Source organism: Natrix helvetica, assembly GCF_964273705.1.
Source record: "Natrix helvetica genome assembly, chromosome: 6".
Classification (NCBI taxonomy): Eukaryota; Metazoa; Chordata; class Lepidosauria; order Squamata; family Natricidae; genus Natrix; species Natrix helvetica.
This window is the reverse complement of record NC_138553.1, coordinates 56,746,798-56,759,711: the sequence shown is the minus strand read 5'-3', so window position 1 is coordinate 56,759,711 and position 12,914 is coordinate 56,746,798. Positions and strand designations below refer to the sequence as shown.

Below are 12,914 nucleotides of genomic sequence, written 5' to 3'. Positions count from 1 at the left end.
GACTTTCGTAGGCCAGGGCGATGCAGGCGCGCAGCCACCTGCCAACAGTGGAAGAGGAGATTTTCTTGCTCAGGGAACCTGGATGAAAAGACACGAATAAAGACTCCGACTTCCGGAATTCGGAGGTGCGGGCGATGTATGTTTTCAGCGCCCTTCTCACGTCCAACATGTGCCACTGTCGTTCCCTGGGATGTGACGGTCTCGGACAGAAATCAGGAATCACAATTTCTTGCGTTCTATGAAACCAAGTATTAACCTTTGGAATAAAGGTAGGGTCCAGTCTCAACACCACCCTATCTGGGTGGACGGTACATAGGTCCTGGCGAACCGACAGGGCTGCCAGTTCTGAAATACGACGAGCTGACGTCACGGCGATGAGGAATGCCATCTTTAGTGTAAGATGACGCAGCGACGTAGTGCTGAGAGGCTCGAAGGGTGGAGCGGTGAGCGCCTGCAGAACCACGGACAGCTGCCAGGTGGGGTAACGGTGGACCGTGGGAGGTCGTAAGTTACAAGCTCCCTTGAGGAAGGAACGGACCCTGGGCACCTTGCTAAGGGGCAAGACCGGGTCACCGGCCCAAACGGTGGAGAGGGCCGCCACCTGTCGTCGAAGGGTATTTGGAGCGAGGCCCTTGGCAAGACCCCCTTGTAGGAAGTCCAGGACGCGGGAGACCGGAGCCGCCACCGGGTCCAAACGTAAGGCGTCGCACCATTTGGCGAAGGAGGCCCACGAGGCATCGTAGATTCGAGTGGTTGACGGTCGCCTAGCTGCCTGAATGGTGTGTATTACCTCCCCTGAGAAACCCTCGCGCCTCAGCTGGTCCCCCTCAAGTGCCAGACGGCCAATTGTAGCCATTGGGGCTCTGGATGAGTTATGGCCCCCTGGCTGAGGGAGACTTGGTCTGGAGGAATCTTCCACGGAGGTGACAGGGAGAGGCTGACCAGGTTGGCGAACCACGAACGACGGGGCCAGTGCGGGGCCACTAGGAGCACCTCCGCCTCCTCCGCGATGATCCTGTGGATGATTTGTGGAATCAGGGGCAGCGGAGGAAAGGCATAAAGTAGGCCCCGGGGCCAAGGAGAGCGAAGGGCATCCGTCCCTTCCGCCCCCGGGGACTGGAAGCGGGAGAAATAGCGGCGAAGTTGAGCATTTTCCCTGGATGCGAATAGGTCGACCACGGGAGTGCCGAACCTGCGGGACAGCTGGCGAAACAGAGCCGGATCCAGCTTCCACTCTGCCGGGTCTATGGTGGTCCTGCTCAGCCAGTCCGCCTGGGTGTTGTCGACTCCCGAAATGTGGTCGGAGCGAAGAGATGCCAGATGCCTCTCCGCCCAGCGCCCCAGGGATTCCGCTTCCTTCATCAACGTCTTGGATCTGGTGCCCCCCTGGCGGTTTATGTGGGCCTTGGTGGCCACATTGTCCGTCATCAATAGGACATGTTGATGGAGAATGTCCTGGCGAAAATGCCGGAGTGCCAGGCGGGCCGCACGCAGTTCCAGAAGATTGATGCTGCAGGAGCTCTCTGCGAGTGACCATTTGCCTTGCACCACTAGATGACCCATGTGTGCCCCCCAGCCGGCGAGGCTTGCATCTGTGGTGACCACTAACCGGTTGGGCTCCTTGAACAGGTGGCCCTTGAGGAGAGCAGGGGACGTCCACCATCGGAGCGATCTCTTCACTGTTGTGGGAACGCTCACCAGTCGGTTTGAGTTGCTCCTTGAGGCCCTCTGGTGAGGAAGGAGGAGCCATTGGAGAGCTCTGGAGTGGAGGCGAGCCCATGGGACGATCGAGATGGAAGAGATCATTTTTCCCAACAGCTGTGACAGGAGGACGATCGGTACCTGTCTCGCGAGCATCACCTTGCGGGTCATGGCCACTAAGCTGTCTAGCCTGTCCTGGGATAGGAAGACCCTGCACAGGGAAGTGTCTATGACCGCCCCCAGGTGGATAAGTCTGGTGGTGGGAACCAGATGGCTTTTCTTCAGATTTAGGGAAAAACCGTGGCTCCTCAGGGTTCTCATTGTGATGCGGAGGTCCCGCAAGGCCTGCTGCCTGGACGACGACTGGATCAGGATGTCGTCCAGGTAGCACTGGAGCCTTATGGGTCTGCGCCTCAGTTGGGCTGCTACAACCGCCAGGACCTTGGTGAAGGTCCTGGGGGCCGACAACAGGCCGAAGGGAAGGGCCCGGTATTGAAAATGCCTGCCGGCATAAAAAAAGCGCAGGAACCTCCTGTGCTGGGGACGGATGGGGATGTGTAGGTAAGCCTCCTTGAGGTCGATAGAGGTAAGGAGGTCTCCCTGACGGATCCCCGACAGGATGGACTGGAGGGACTGCATCTTGAACCTCCGGTAGGCAATGTGCCTGTTGAGGTTCTTTAGGTCCAAGATGGCCCTCCAGCCCCCCGAGTTCTTTGGTACCAGGAAGAGGATGGAGTAGAACCCCTTCCCTTCCTGGTCGGGGGGAACCTGCTCTATCGCGTCTATCTCCAGGAGATGGCGAATCTCCTGGTTCATAAGCTCCCTCTTCAGAGGACAGGAAGGAGTGGGACACCGGATGAAGTTCCGGGGAGGGGGGGATAGGAATTCTAGGGATAGGCCCTCCCTCACGATCTGGAGGACCCAGGCGTCCTCCGTGGTCTGGACCCAATGGTGGGCGAATAGCTGGAGGCGCCCCCCTATGGGTGACGGGCCCGGGCAGTCACTTAGATTTGCGGAAGGGCCTGTTAGAGGCACCTCCGCGGTTGGATTTACGGAAACCGAATTGTTGTCTACCTCTGTCCTTAAAGGAGGACCTGTCCTGGAACCTGTCCCCTGACTGACCGGCCGGTCGGTAGGGCGGGGAGAAGGAAGTAGAGGTAGAGGGTTCAGGGGCACGAAAGGGCTGCCTCCTGGGGTATGGAGCGGACTTGCGGTCCTGCTTTTTTGTGGTGGAAGGCAAAATCTTCCTTTTATCTTTGGATTCAATGAGGAGAGGCTCAAGCGCCTCCCCAAATAATTTGGCGCCCTTAAAGGGGGCTGAGGCCAGCTTCCACTTATGCTTCTGGTCCGCCTGCCAGTGGCGGAGCCAGATCAGGCGGCGTGAGGTGACGTTGGCCACCAAGGCTCTAGAAGCAAATTTAGAGGCGTTAAGGGATGCGTCCGCCGCATATTGGGAGGCCGCAATAATTCTTGAAATATCCTGGCGGAGGCGCAAGTCTCCTGCCGGGAGTTTGGTCAACAGTTCCCTTAGCCATATAACGGAGGCCCTGTTAAAAAAGGAGGCGGAAGAGGAGGCTTTGATGGCCCAGGCAGCCGCCAGGTGGGCCTTATGGCACACCCTCTCCGCCTTCTTATCCTCCGCCTTGAGCCCATCCAGCAGTTCTGCTGGGAGGGAAGAGTTGGAGGTCAGGGCAGTGATAGGTGGTTCCACGGCTGGGAGAACCAAAAGGTCTTCCAAGGTGGGGTCCATAGAGTAAAGTTTCTTGTCTGCCCCGCTGGGGGAAGACAAGGTGGCTGGTTGGGCCCACTGGCGTTGGATTACGTCCAGGAATAAACCCGGAACCGGGACCAGCTCTTTTTGGGGGGCCGGGACGTCGAACATGGCCGCATTGGGATTTTCGGGAACAGCATCGGCCGAAGGTTGGACCGGCTTAGGTTTAATCCCTACCCTGGTAGCTAGTTTGGCCTTACGGAGAATGGACTTAAAGAGAGTGGGTTTGAAAAGTCCGGAAAAGGCAGGGGCGTCCGGGGGGAGGCCCTCGTCTTCAGATAGCTCCAGGCCGTCCTGGTCAGCGTCCTCGATGGCGGAGGTTTCGCTGACCACGGATGACTCAAGGGACGGATGGCGGGCACGCTTGGCTGGAGGAGGGGCCGCCGGGCCCCGGGAAGTGGTCCCTGGCCCCGAAGGGGGAGGGGAGCGCTTTTGGAGGCCCTCAGCAATGCCTCTGGCGATAGCACGATCGACCAAAGCCTGCACGCGCGGCGACAGCTCGGGCTCCTGATCAGAATCTGATCCCGGGTCCCTGGGGTCTTGGAGATGGTAGTGAGAACCCCCAGCCGGGGGAGCCCTGGTGTGACCCTCTGGAACTGGGTCCTGCTCATATGACCAGGACGGGGCAGGAGAAGTTGGCTCCGCCAGTGATCTGTCCGGGGACAGATCCTGAGACTCTACCTCCTCATTCAGCAATGCCAAGATATCACCTCTGGATGGGGGAACGGGGGCCACCTCTGGGGGGGACCCTGTCCCAGCCTGGCGCCGGGCCTTCTCAAATTGTTTATCAAGGGCCCGCTGGCGTCTCTCAGCGTCCTTGGTTTCGGCTGCAGTCGGGGCCTTGACAGGGTGCCTATGGGTGTCCCCTGAGATACCCTTGCCCACACTCCCACCCCTACTGGAAGGGGGATCCTTGCTAGGGGCCTGAGAGGGGCCGGATCTAGCCTCAACGGAACCTGATGGAGGGAGCTCCATGCCAATGACCGCACAAGGATGATGCAGAAAACACAGGCAAACGGGTGGGCTGCAGCGGAATTCGACTGGCTACACTGAAAGGCATAAAGAAAAAAGACAATTATGATTAATAATACAGGTATAAGAAAAAAATTAATAAATCCATTTCAGCCTAACACCAGTAGCCAAATGGGAGGAGGATACCCAGGAGGCTGAGCTATGAGGTGGGCCTGCAGCTCAGGCTGCAGTAACCCTTGCAGGAGAGGCAGGGAAGTCAGTAGGCCAGGAGACTAGAGCTTAAAAAAAGGCGAAGGCCTGGCCAGATCTTAAGGATAAAGAAAATCCTTCCCTGTGCCGGTGCAAAGGACACGTGGTGGCCAAATTACCAGCGCCGCTGATGTCCAGTGAGTGGTGGCCGAGGGTCCGTTGGGCGGGCCCGGCGAGGCCCTGTAGCCACCAAGCGGCCTCCTGCAGGAGCGTGGCTGAGCGGCAGAGGCCTAAAATTAAAGGCGCGAACTTTTCGCGCCTAAAAATGGCCGCCACAACAGCGAGGAGCTGGGTGGAGAGGAGAGCGGCAGCCAGGATCAATCCGGGCCGCTCGTAGCTCCGCGGTGGCTGAGGGGTGGAAAAAAACGCAGGGGAGTCAAAAAACGAAAAACTAGGCCGGAAAATAACAACCGGGGAGGGAACCGACCAAAAAACAAAGAAAAAAACCCCCTCGCCGCTGTTGCCGCGCTCTGGGAGCAAGCGGCAAGTTTCCAAGCCTGCAAAAGTGCGAGGCTGTGGAGAAACAACCTCCCCCACACACGCTTACCTCCTGGCCTCCTAGATAGCAGATGTTGATTGTAGAAGAATAAAAGGCAGGGAGAAAAGTTCGTTTTGAAAAGGAAAAGGTTTTCCAAAATTTTAGGAGAGTCCAAGCCAAGGATTAATAGCCTGAACTCAAAAATACATCCGATCTGGGCAGTGAGGAAATTTATTCTGGCAGTAATCACACGAGGAGGTGTGGTTAAAGGGAGAAAAAAAGTTCCTCAGTATCCAGGGCAACCAGAGTGAATTAACCCATTGCTTGGACTCTCCAAGCGGTGCACAGGAAAAGTCAGAGTTTCCTCCTCAAAGAGGGGAGGGGGTGGAACCTCTACAATCTCCCTGCTCCTCATGATGTCTCCTTCGCGCGCTGTCCAGGTTTCATAGATTCCCCCACTCCGATGTGGGCTCTGATTTCCTAGCACGTTTTTGAGAACGGCATTCTGCAGCTTGGTGCCCCTCCTTTCCACACTTGAAACAGGCTGAGTGTTTTGGAGAAGATGTGGTTTGCGGTTTGAAAGGTTCTTGCTTCCATTGGGGTGGGGATTTCTTCCACGCTCCTCCCACCGGGTACTGGTTCCTGGCCATATCGATCTCAGCCTCTTTGGCGGTGAGATACCAGTCTTGTTGGTGGTTTGGCGCACCTCAGGCCACACAGGCATTGTAGAGGTCATCACTCAGCCCATCCTTGAAACAGCTTACCAGGATATCTTCTGGCCAGTTCACACGACATGCCAGGTCTTGGAATTCTTCAGTATACTGTCACTGGCCGCCATCCCTGCTTCACAACTTTAATGCCATCGCGTGCTTTGTGATCTGTGAGTGGGTCCTCGAAATGTCATCACAGGGCCATCATGAAATGGTTGAAGGTCCACAGTTCTGGTGCATCGGCATTATGTAGGGTCACCATCCATCTGGCAGCAGCTCCTTCCAGGGCTAGGGTAACAACTCGCACTCGGGATCCTTGGGTTTGAAAATCACGCCCATACTCTTGCATGTAGGTGAGCATGTGTGCCACAAAGAATCCCAATTGTTGCGGATACCCATCACCTTCACCCCAAGGTAAGGAGTTTTTCTTTCCAGTTGTGGGGTTAGGGGTTGGTTTGGAATGGGCCCCAGGCTGCATGCCAGCTGGTGGGAGGGTTTGCTTGGTCCCTTGCTACTGCTGCTGTGCCATCTGCTTGATCAGCAGGGCCCAGAGGGGGGTAGCCCCCCCGGCATCATCCACAGCTTCTGCCCTTTCAGTGCTTCTTTGCTTCCGTTCTGGCTCCACCTGGATGTTGAGATTTTCCAAAATCTCCATCACCAACTGGGTTAAATTCAGATGATCCTTTTTCAGCAATGCTTTGTGTAGTTTCTCCAGGTCAGAGGGGGGTTCTAGCTCCATTTTCCACCCCAGTTTTCGGTTACCACGGGTGAGGGTGACTCCTCTGGTCCTCCTATCCCAGATGCCTTTCTTCCCAATGCCAATCAACCAGTGAGGCTTTTGGGGCATCCTCCAGGGTCACCTCATCCTCTCCGACAGGGTTCAGGGAGCAGGCCTCTGATTGGGGGGTGGGGGTTTGATGTCTCCCTCCAGCATTCAGCTTCCCCCTGCTCACTGTTGTGCTCGGACATGGTTTGCAGGGTCCCCTTGGTAAGGCAAAGATTGCTTCTCCGCACTGAGCATTTTGCAGACATTGCTTTCTGTAAGGATTGCCTCTCCTTCTAGCTTAAGAAAGTGAAGACTCTTGAAACGAAGTATTTCAAAAGGAAACTTATTAAGTAGAAGTGAAAACATTCAGTTCAAAGCAATATCTGAATCCCCTTAGGCAAGGCAAGTAGAATTAAAACAGTAACAACCCCTCCCATTAGTCAGAAAGCAGATTTTAGCCAATACACAAGTGTGAAGGTGGTTCCTTTACCAGTTGCCCTGAGAACCGGATAACCATCGATATCTTCTATTAGACATTAAAGTGAATTGCCCCACATGGCATCATAAACATTTCCCAAAAGGTGAGGGGATCTCAAGACGCTTTGCGCCAGGAAACCAATTGTAAAATATCAGTTGTCACAGGCACTGCTAATAAATCAACTCCAAGCCCTCCCTCCCCTCAATTGAATGGCAGTATCACTTTTAGGGATCTGACATTGGCAGATTTAGATACTGAAACCAAGCAGCCTTAAATTTGGTGGAAAAATCAAAGTTATCTTAATCCAGGCACACATTCTTTTATGAATACTTACTATTTCTCTGAAGTCACTATGTAATGATTCCTCAGCAAAAATATGACACTGAAGATTTTTGATGCTGAAAATAACAGCTGATTTCAACATAGTAACAGTTTCCTCCAATCTTTCACCACAGGCTACCACTGCCAAATGCATCCTTTCAGGAAGCTGAGGCCTTGGAAAATCATATCTGATGCAAAAAATACAAGAAATAATTGTTTCCATGGAAACAATACTAAACATAAACATTCTATATTACATTTGAAACAAAGATTCTTTGTTCAAGTTAGTCATTAATGTTACTTAGCTTTAGCACAATTTGAGAAAGAGTAGTTATGCCAACCAAGAGAATGACAAGTATATATTTCCTAACTGTTATTAAACCAAGTTTTTAAATCATTTTTTGTAGTTTTAATTCTAAATGTACTATAAAAATATATTTTTCTACCTTATCTGCTCATACACTTTTATTTGAAAAAGCATCTTATTTTTGTCAAAGAACTTTTTCTTTTAATAAACACATTTGGTTGAGAATGTAGCCCACCTAACTTCATCTTACAACAAATTTTAATATTTTCTCTTATTATTCCTCATAGTAGCTTTCATTATTATTTACTTGACAGCCTATTCCGAACAATATTTCCTGCTGCTAACATAGAAAATAAACCAAAAACCAAAAGTTAAATCAAATACAATACTATTAGCCAGAAAAAAATGTCACTGTAAAACACATGAACCTTTTGTAATATCAAAATAAATTCCAATAAAAATATAGTCAAATTCCAGTCTCAACATTTCATTAATATGTGAATATATCATAAAGTTCTTATACAACCTATCTGTTTAATACCATACTTCATTCTTTTTAATCTTAGATTTATTCTTCAAACTTTAATAAAATCTTATCATATATTTTATAAATTAGAATGTTTTTAAGAATTAATTTCTAACAATTTCCATTTATACATAGAAGATTTTTTTCCATAAAATATCTGTAGGTTTAACTATTGCACTGAATTGAATTCAAATATGTCTTGCGGTAAAATATTAATTCAGTTCTTGGGCTATCTAGATAGGTCCCAAGCTGTTGACATTAAGGGAACTAGTTCCCTTAATGTCAACAGCTTGGGACCTATCTAGAATGAGATCTAAATGAGATTACAAAAGCCCAGTCTAGCACAATACCAATGAAGAAGAAAAATAACAGCTCCCAAAAGAAACCAGCATGGCTGCATAAAGAACTATCTGACAAACTGAAAGACAAAAAAGGTAAGTATAAAAAGTGGAAGGAGGGGGACATAACTAAGGCAGAATATCAGCAAATAGCCCGAGCCTGTAAAGATGAAGTGAGGAAAGCTAAGGCTCACAATGAAGAAAGGCTTGCCACAAAAGTAAAAATTAACAAAAAAAGCTTCTTCCAACATGTTAAAAACAAGAAAAAAGTTAAGGAAACAATTGGTCCATTGCTAGGAGAAAGTGGCAAGAAGGTGACAAGCAACAGGGAGAAAGCAGAACTATTTAACTCATGTTTTGCATCTGGTTTTACACAAAGAGATAAAACAGTCCAGCCTATCAAAAGCAGCACCACAAAAATCAGATTAGGAACACAAATTGAAATAGGGAAGAAAATGGTTAAGTGAGCACCTGTCTACCCTAGACGAGTTCAAATCACCAGGACCGGATGGATTACACCCCAGAGTTCTGAAGGAACTAGCAGACGAGATCTCAGAACCACTGAATTATATCTTTCAGAGAACCTGGAACACCGGGGAACTACCAGAGGACTGGAAAAGAGCTGATGTGGTTCCCATCTTCAAAAAAGGGAAAAAATTAGATCCAGGAAACTACAGACCTATCAGCCTGACCTCAATACCAGGAAAGATTCTGGAAAAAATAAATAAAGCAACGAATTTGCGAATACCTAGAAGCAAACAAAGTAATAGCCAAAAGCCAACATGGATTTGTCAAAAACAGATCATGCCAGACTAATCTTATTGCATTCTTTGATAATGTGACAAAATTAGTGGACCAGAGGAATGCCGTTGATATAGTTTACTTGGACTTCAGTAAGGCTTTTGATAAGGTAGACCATAACCTACTACTAGATAAAGGAGAAGAATGTGGGTTAGACAACATCACCACCAGATGGATTCGTAACTGGCTGACCAACAATACTCAATGGGTAGTCCTCAATGGAACTGCATCTACATGGAGGGAAGTATGCAGTGGAGTACACCAAGGCTCTGTTTTAGGCCCAGTACTCTTCAACATCTTCATCAATGATTTGGATGAGGGAATAAATGGGGAACTCATCAAATTTGCAAATGACACCAAGCTGGCAGGAATAGCCAACACTCCAGAAGATAGGCTTAAGATACAGAAGGATCTTGACAAACTTGAACATTGGGCACTATCTAATAAAATGAAATTCAATGGTGAAAAGAGTAAGGTTCTACATTTAGGCAACAAAAATGGAATGCACAGGTACAGTATAGGTGGTACCTTGCTCAGTAGTAGTAACTGTGAAAGGGATCTTGGAGTCCTAGTGGACAACCATTTAAATATGAGCCAGCAGTGTGCAGCAGCTGCCAAAAAAGCCAACACAGGCTGCATCAACAGAGGGATAGAATCAAGATCATGTGAAGTGTTGATGCCGCTTTATAATGCCTTGGTGAGGCCACACTTGGAATACTGCATTCAGTTCTGGTCACCACGATGTAAAAAAGATGTGGAGACTCTAGAAAGAGTGCAGAGAAGAGCAACAAAGATGATTAGGGGACTGGAGGCTAAAACATATGAACGGTTGCAGGAACTGGGTATGTTTAGCTTAAGAGAAAGAAGGACTAGGGGAGACATGATAGCAGTGTTCCAATATCTCAGGGGTTGCCACAAAGAAGAGGGAGTCAAACTATTTTCCAAGGCACCTGAGGGTAGAACAAGAAGCAATGGGTGGAAACTAATCAAGGAGAGAAGCAACTTAGAACTGAGGAGAAATTTCCTGACAGTTAGAACAATTAATCAGTGGAACAGCTTGCCTCCAGAAGTTGTGAATGCCTCAACACTGGAAGTCTTTAAGAAGATGTTGGATAGCCATTTGTCTGAAACGGTATAGGGTTTCCTGCCTAGGCAGGGGGTTGGACTAGAAGACCTCCAAGCTCCCTTCCAACTCTACTATTGTATTGTATATTACTGAAGACTTGGCTACATCTCTGAGGCTTTGGATAGATTGGTTGTGCAGCTCGTTATATGGGTTCTTTGTTCATATGTCCATCTTATGGTATTTATGATTATTTTTGTATTGTTCTCACCTTTTTAATTGTAAGCTCTCCAAAGAGTCAGGCAGCCTTCAAACTGCTAAATGACTGAATGAATAAAGTCATTTTAGGTTGATAATAAATCTTAAAAGAGTGGAATCATGGCTCCTTATAGGAAAAAATTGCAGAGTGCAGTAAAGAACAGGATCTTAACTCTCATAAGAGGTTTGCAACTCATGTCACTTCTGGCTTCTCCATTAGTCTTGGTTCAATTCTGCTAGAATCAGATTTTAAAGCCAAAATAAAATACTGCTCCTTTTTACTGCTTTTATTGTTTTGTCAACTGTCCAGAAATGTGGTTCTTAATGTGAGTGGAGATGTATGCATGCACGCATGCATGTATGTATATAACAGGACAAACAGGAATCCTAGCAGCAATAACAGATCTTATACATCCTGCTTTAAATAATAATTGAGCATTTTTGATTACTCTTAAATAGGTAAACATTTGAGATACAATGAAATCTATTTTTTAAGAATTTTTGGTTTGCAATATCCCTGTATTCCTGCCAGCATGATGTAACATATCATCAATACGTTGACGATATCCGGCTTCACATCTCCCACCCAAATGATACCAGAGTCTTGGTGTCAGGAGGTTGTGGGGATTGGAATTGGCTTCAAATCAGCCCTAGCAACACTGAGTCACTTCCTTCCAAGGATTTTCCATCTTAAGTTCTGTTTGGGGGCCACACTACACCAAGAAACACAGCACAATTTGGGGGTCCACCTAGACTCCAAACTCCTGTCCAATGAAAAAGCAGCAGCTGGGGGGGGGGGGGTTCACAATTTTGTGTTTCTCCCAATTGGACTTTTCTTAGACAGCAAGGCTCATAGCAATTCATGCCTTTCACATCCCAAAAGGAATGTACTTTACATGGAGCTACCCTTGAACAGAATCCAGAAGCTATAGCTGGTAGATAATACCTCGGCAGTTATGTGCATTCTTTAATCAGTATACATTATACCTTTACTATGTGAGCTGCATTGGCTGCCAGTATGTTTCTAGTGCTGGTTGTGCCGAGATATTATCTACCAGGTACAACTTCTGGATTTGGTGGGGGCCAGGAAAAGAACCCTTTCTGTTGTGGTCACATTTTGGAATATCATTTCCACTGGACCGATCCTGTTGTCCATTTGCAACATTTACAGACCTGGTTCTGTCATGGGATATGGGAATCAGGGCATGTAGTTGAGTCTGTGCAATGATTGTGCTGTTTTGTTATTGGTGAATTTGTTTTTAGCCCAACATGTTGTTTTTGGGTTTTATGCTTTTTAAAATATTGTTAGTTGCCTAGATCTATTCCTCATGACTATATTAGAGCAAGGAAGAAAATAAAAAATGTATGACACAACTAAACCATGGTTCCACCATTAAGCATCCAATGTTATATAATTAACTAAGAGTCATATTGTGTAACTCATAGATTAATATGATGTCCAAAGTGGTCTATAAATATGAATGCTGAAACAACCAGATCCCTAAAATAAGGAAAATCACAATAAGACAATTGTGATAATAAGCCAATAATAATTTTAATGCCACTACAATATTTCTGAAACTTAAAAACTTTTATAATTCCACTAACCAAAAATAGTGACATTCTACAGAAAAAGAGATCTGAATTTTGTCTATTAATTTTGCACATTCATTAAATTTACAGCTAAAGACTTTGTCTACTTATCAACAGGTACATCTCATTTGCTTTTAAAAAACTTTTGTTCCTATGTAAGCATGTACAGAATTACAGCTTCAAAGTCAAACTAACCAAGAGTGGCCGCAAGATCAAACAACATCTTGCATCGACAGAGCTTCTTGCAGCCCTTGTTGGTGCTGGGCAAGCCTCGGGCGCTTGGGGAGATGCTCCACTTGGTCTCCAGGTGGGCAGCTGCTTCTCTCTGCTGCTGCTGTTGCTGGGAGAGCATCTTGCACAGCACAGTGAGCCTCAGTTGCTTGGGGAGACATTCCATATGCTCTCTGATCGGCAGCTGCTTCTCTCCACCGCTGCTGTTGCTGGGACAGCATCTTGCGCAGCACAGTGAAATTTAGCAGACATGAGCCGTCGCTTTCCTCTAAGTCCCATCCAGAAAGCGCTGCGGCAGAGAGAAGCAGCGGGGTTGAATGTTGCTTCTCTCTGCCGCAGCACTTTCCAGAT

General features: G+C 48.0%; 1 protein-coding gene across 3 annotated transcripts in view; it reads right to left on the bottom strand.

Annotated features, from left to right (window-relative positions):
- The window catches only part of GXYLT1 (glucoside xylosyltransferase 1), a 64,064-nt gene that overhangs the window by 25,876 nt on the left and 25,274 nt on the right, over positions 1 to 12,914 (bottom strand). For all 3 annotated transcript variants that reach the window (XM_081957191.1, XM_081957189.1, XM_081957190.1), the window contains one exon: positions 7,460 to 7,634. In XM_081957191.1, coding sequence (XP_081813317.1) covers positions 7,460 to 7,634 — 175 coding nt within the window. The remainder of the gene's footprint in view (positions 1 to 7,459; positions 7,635 to 12,914) is intronic.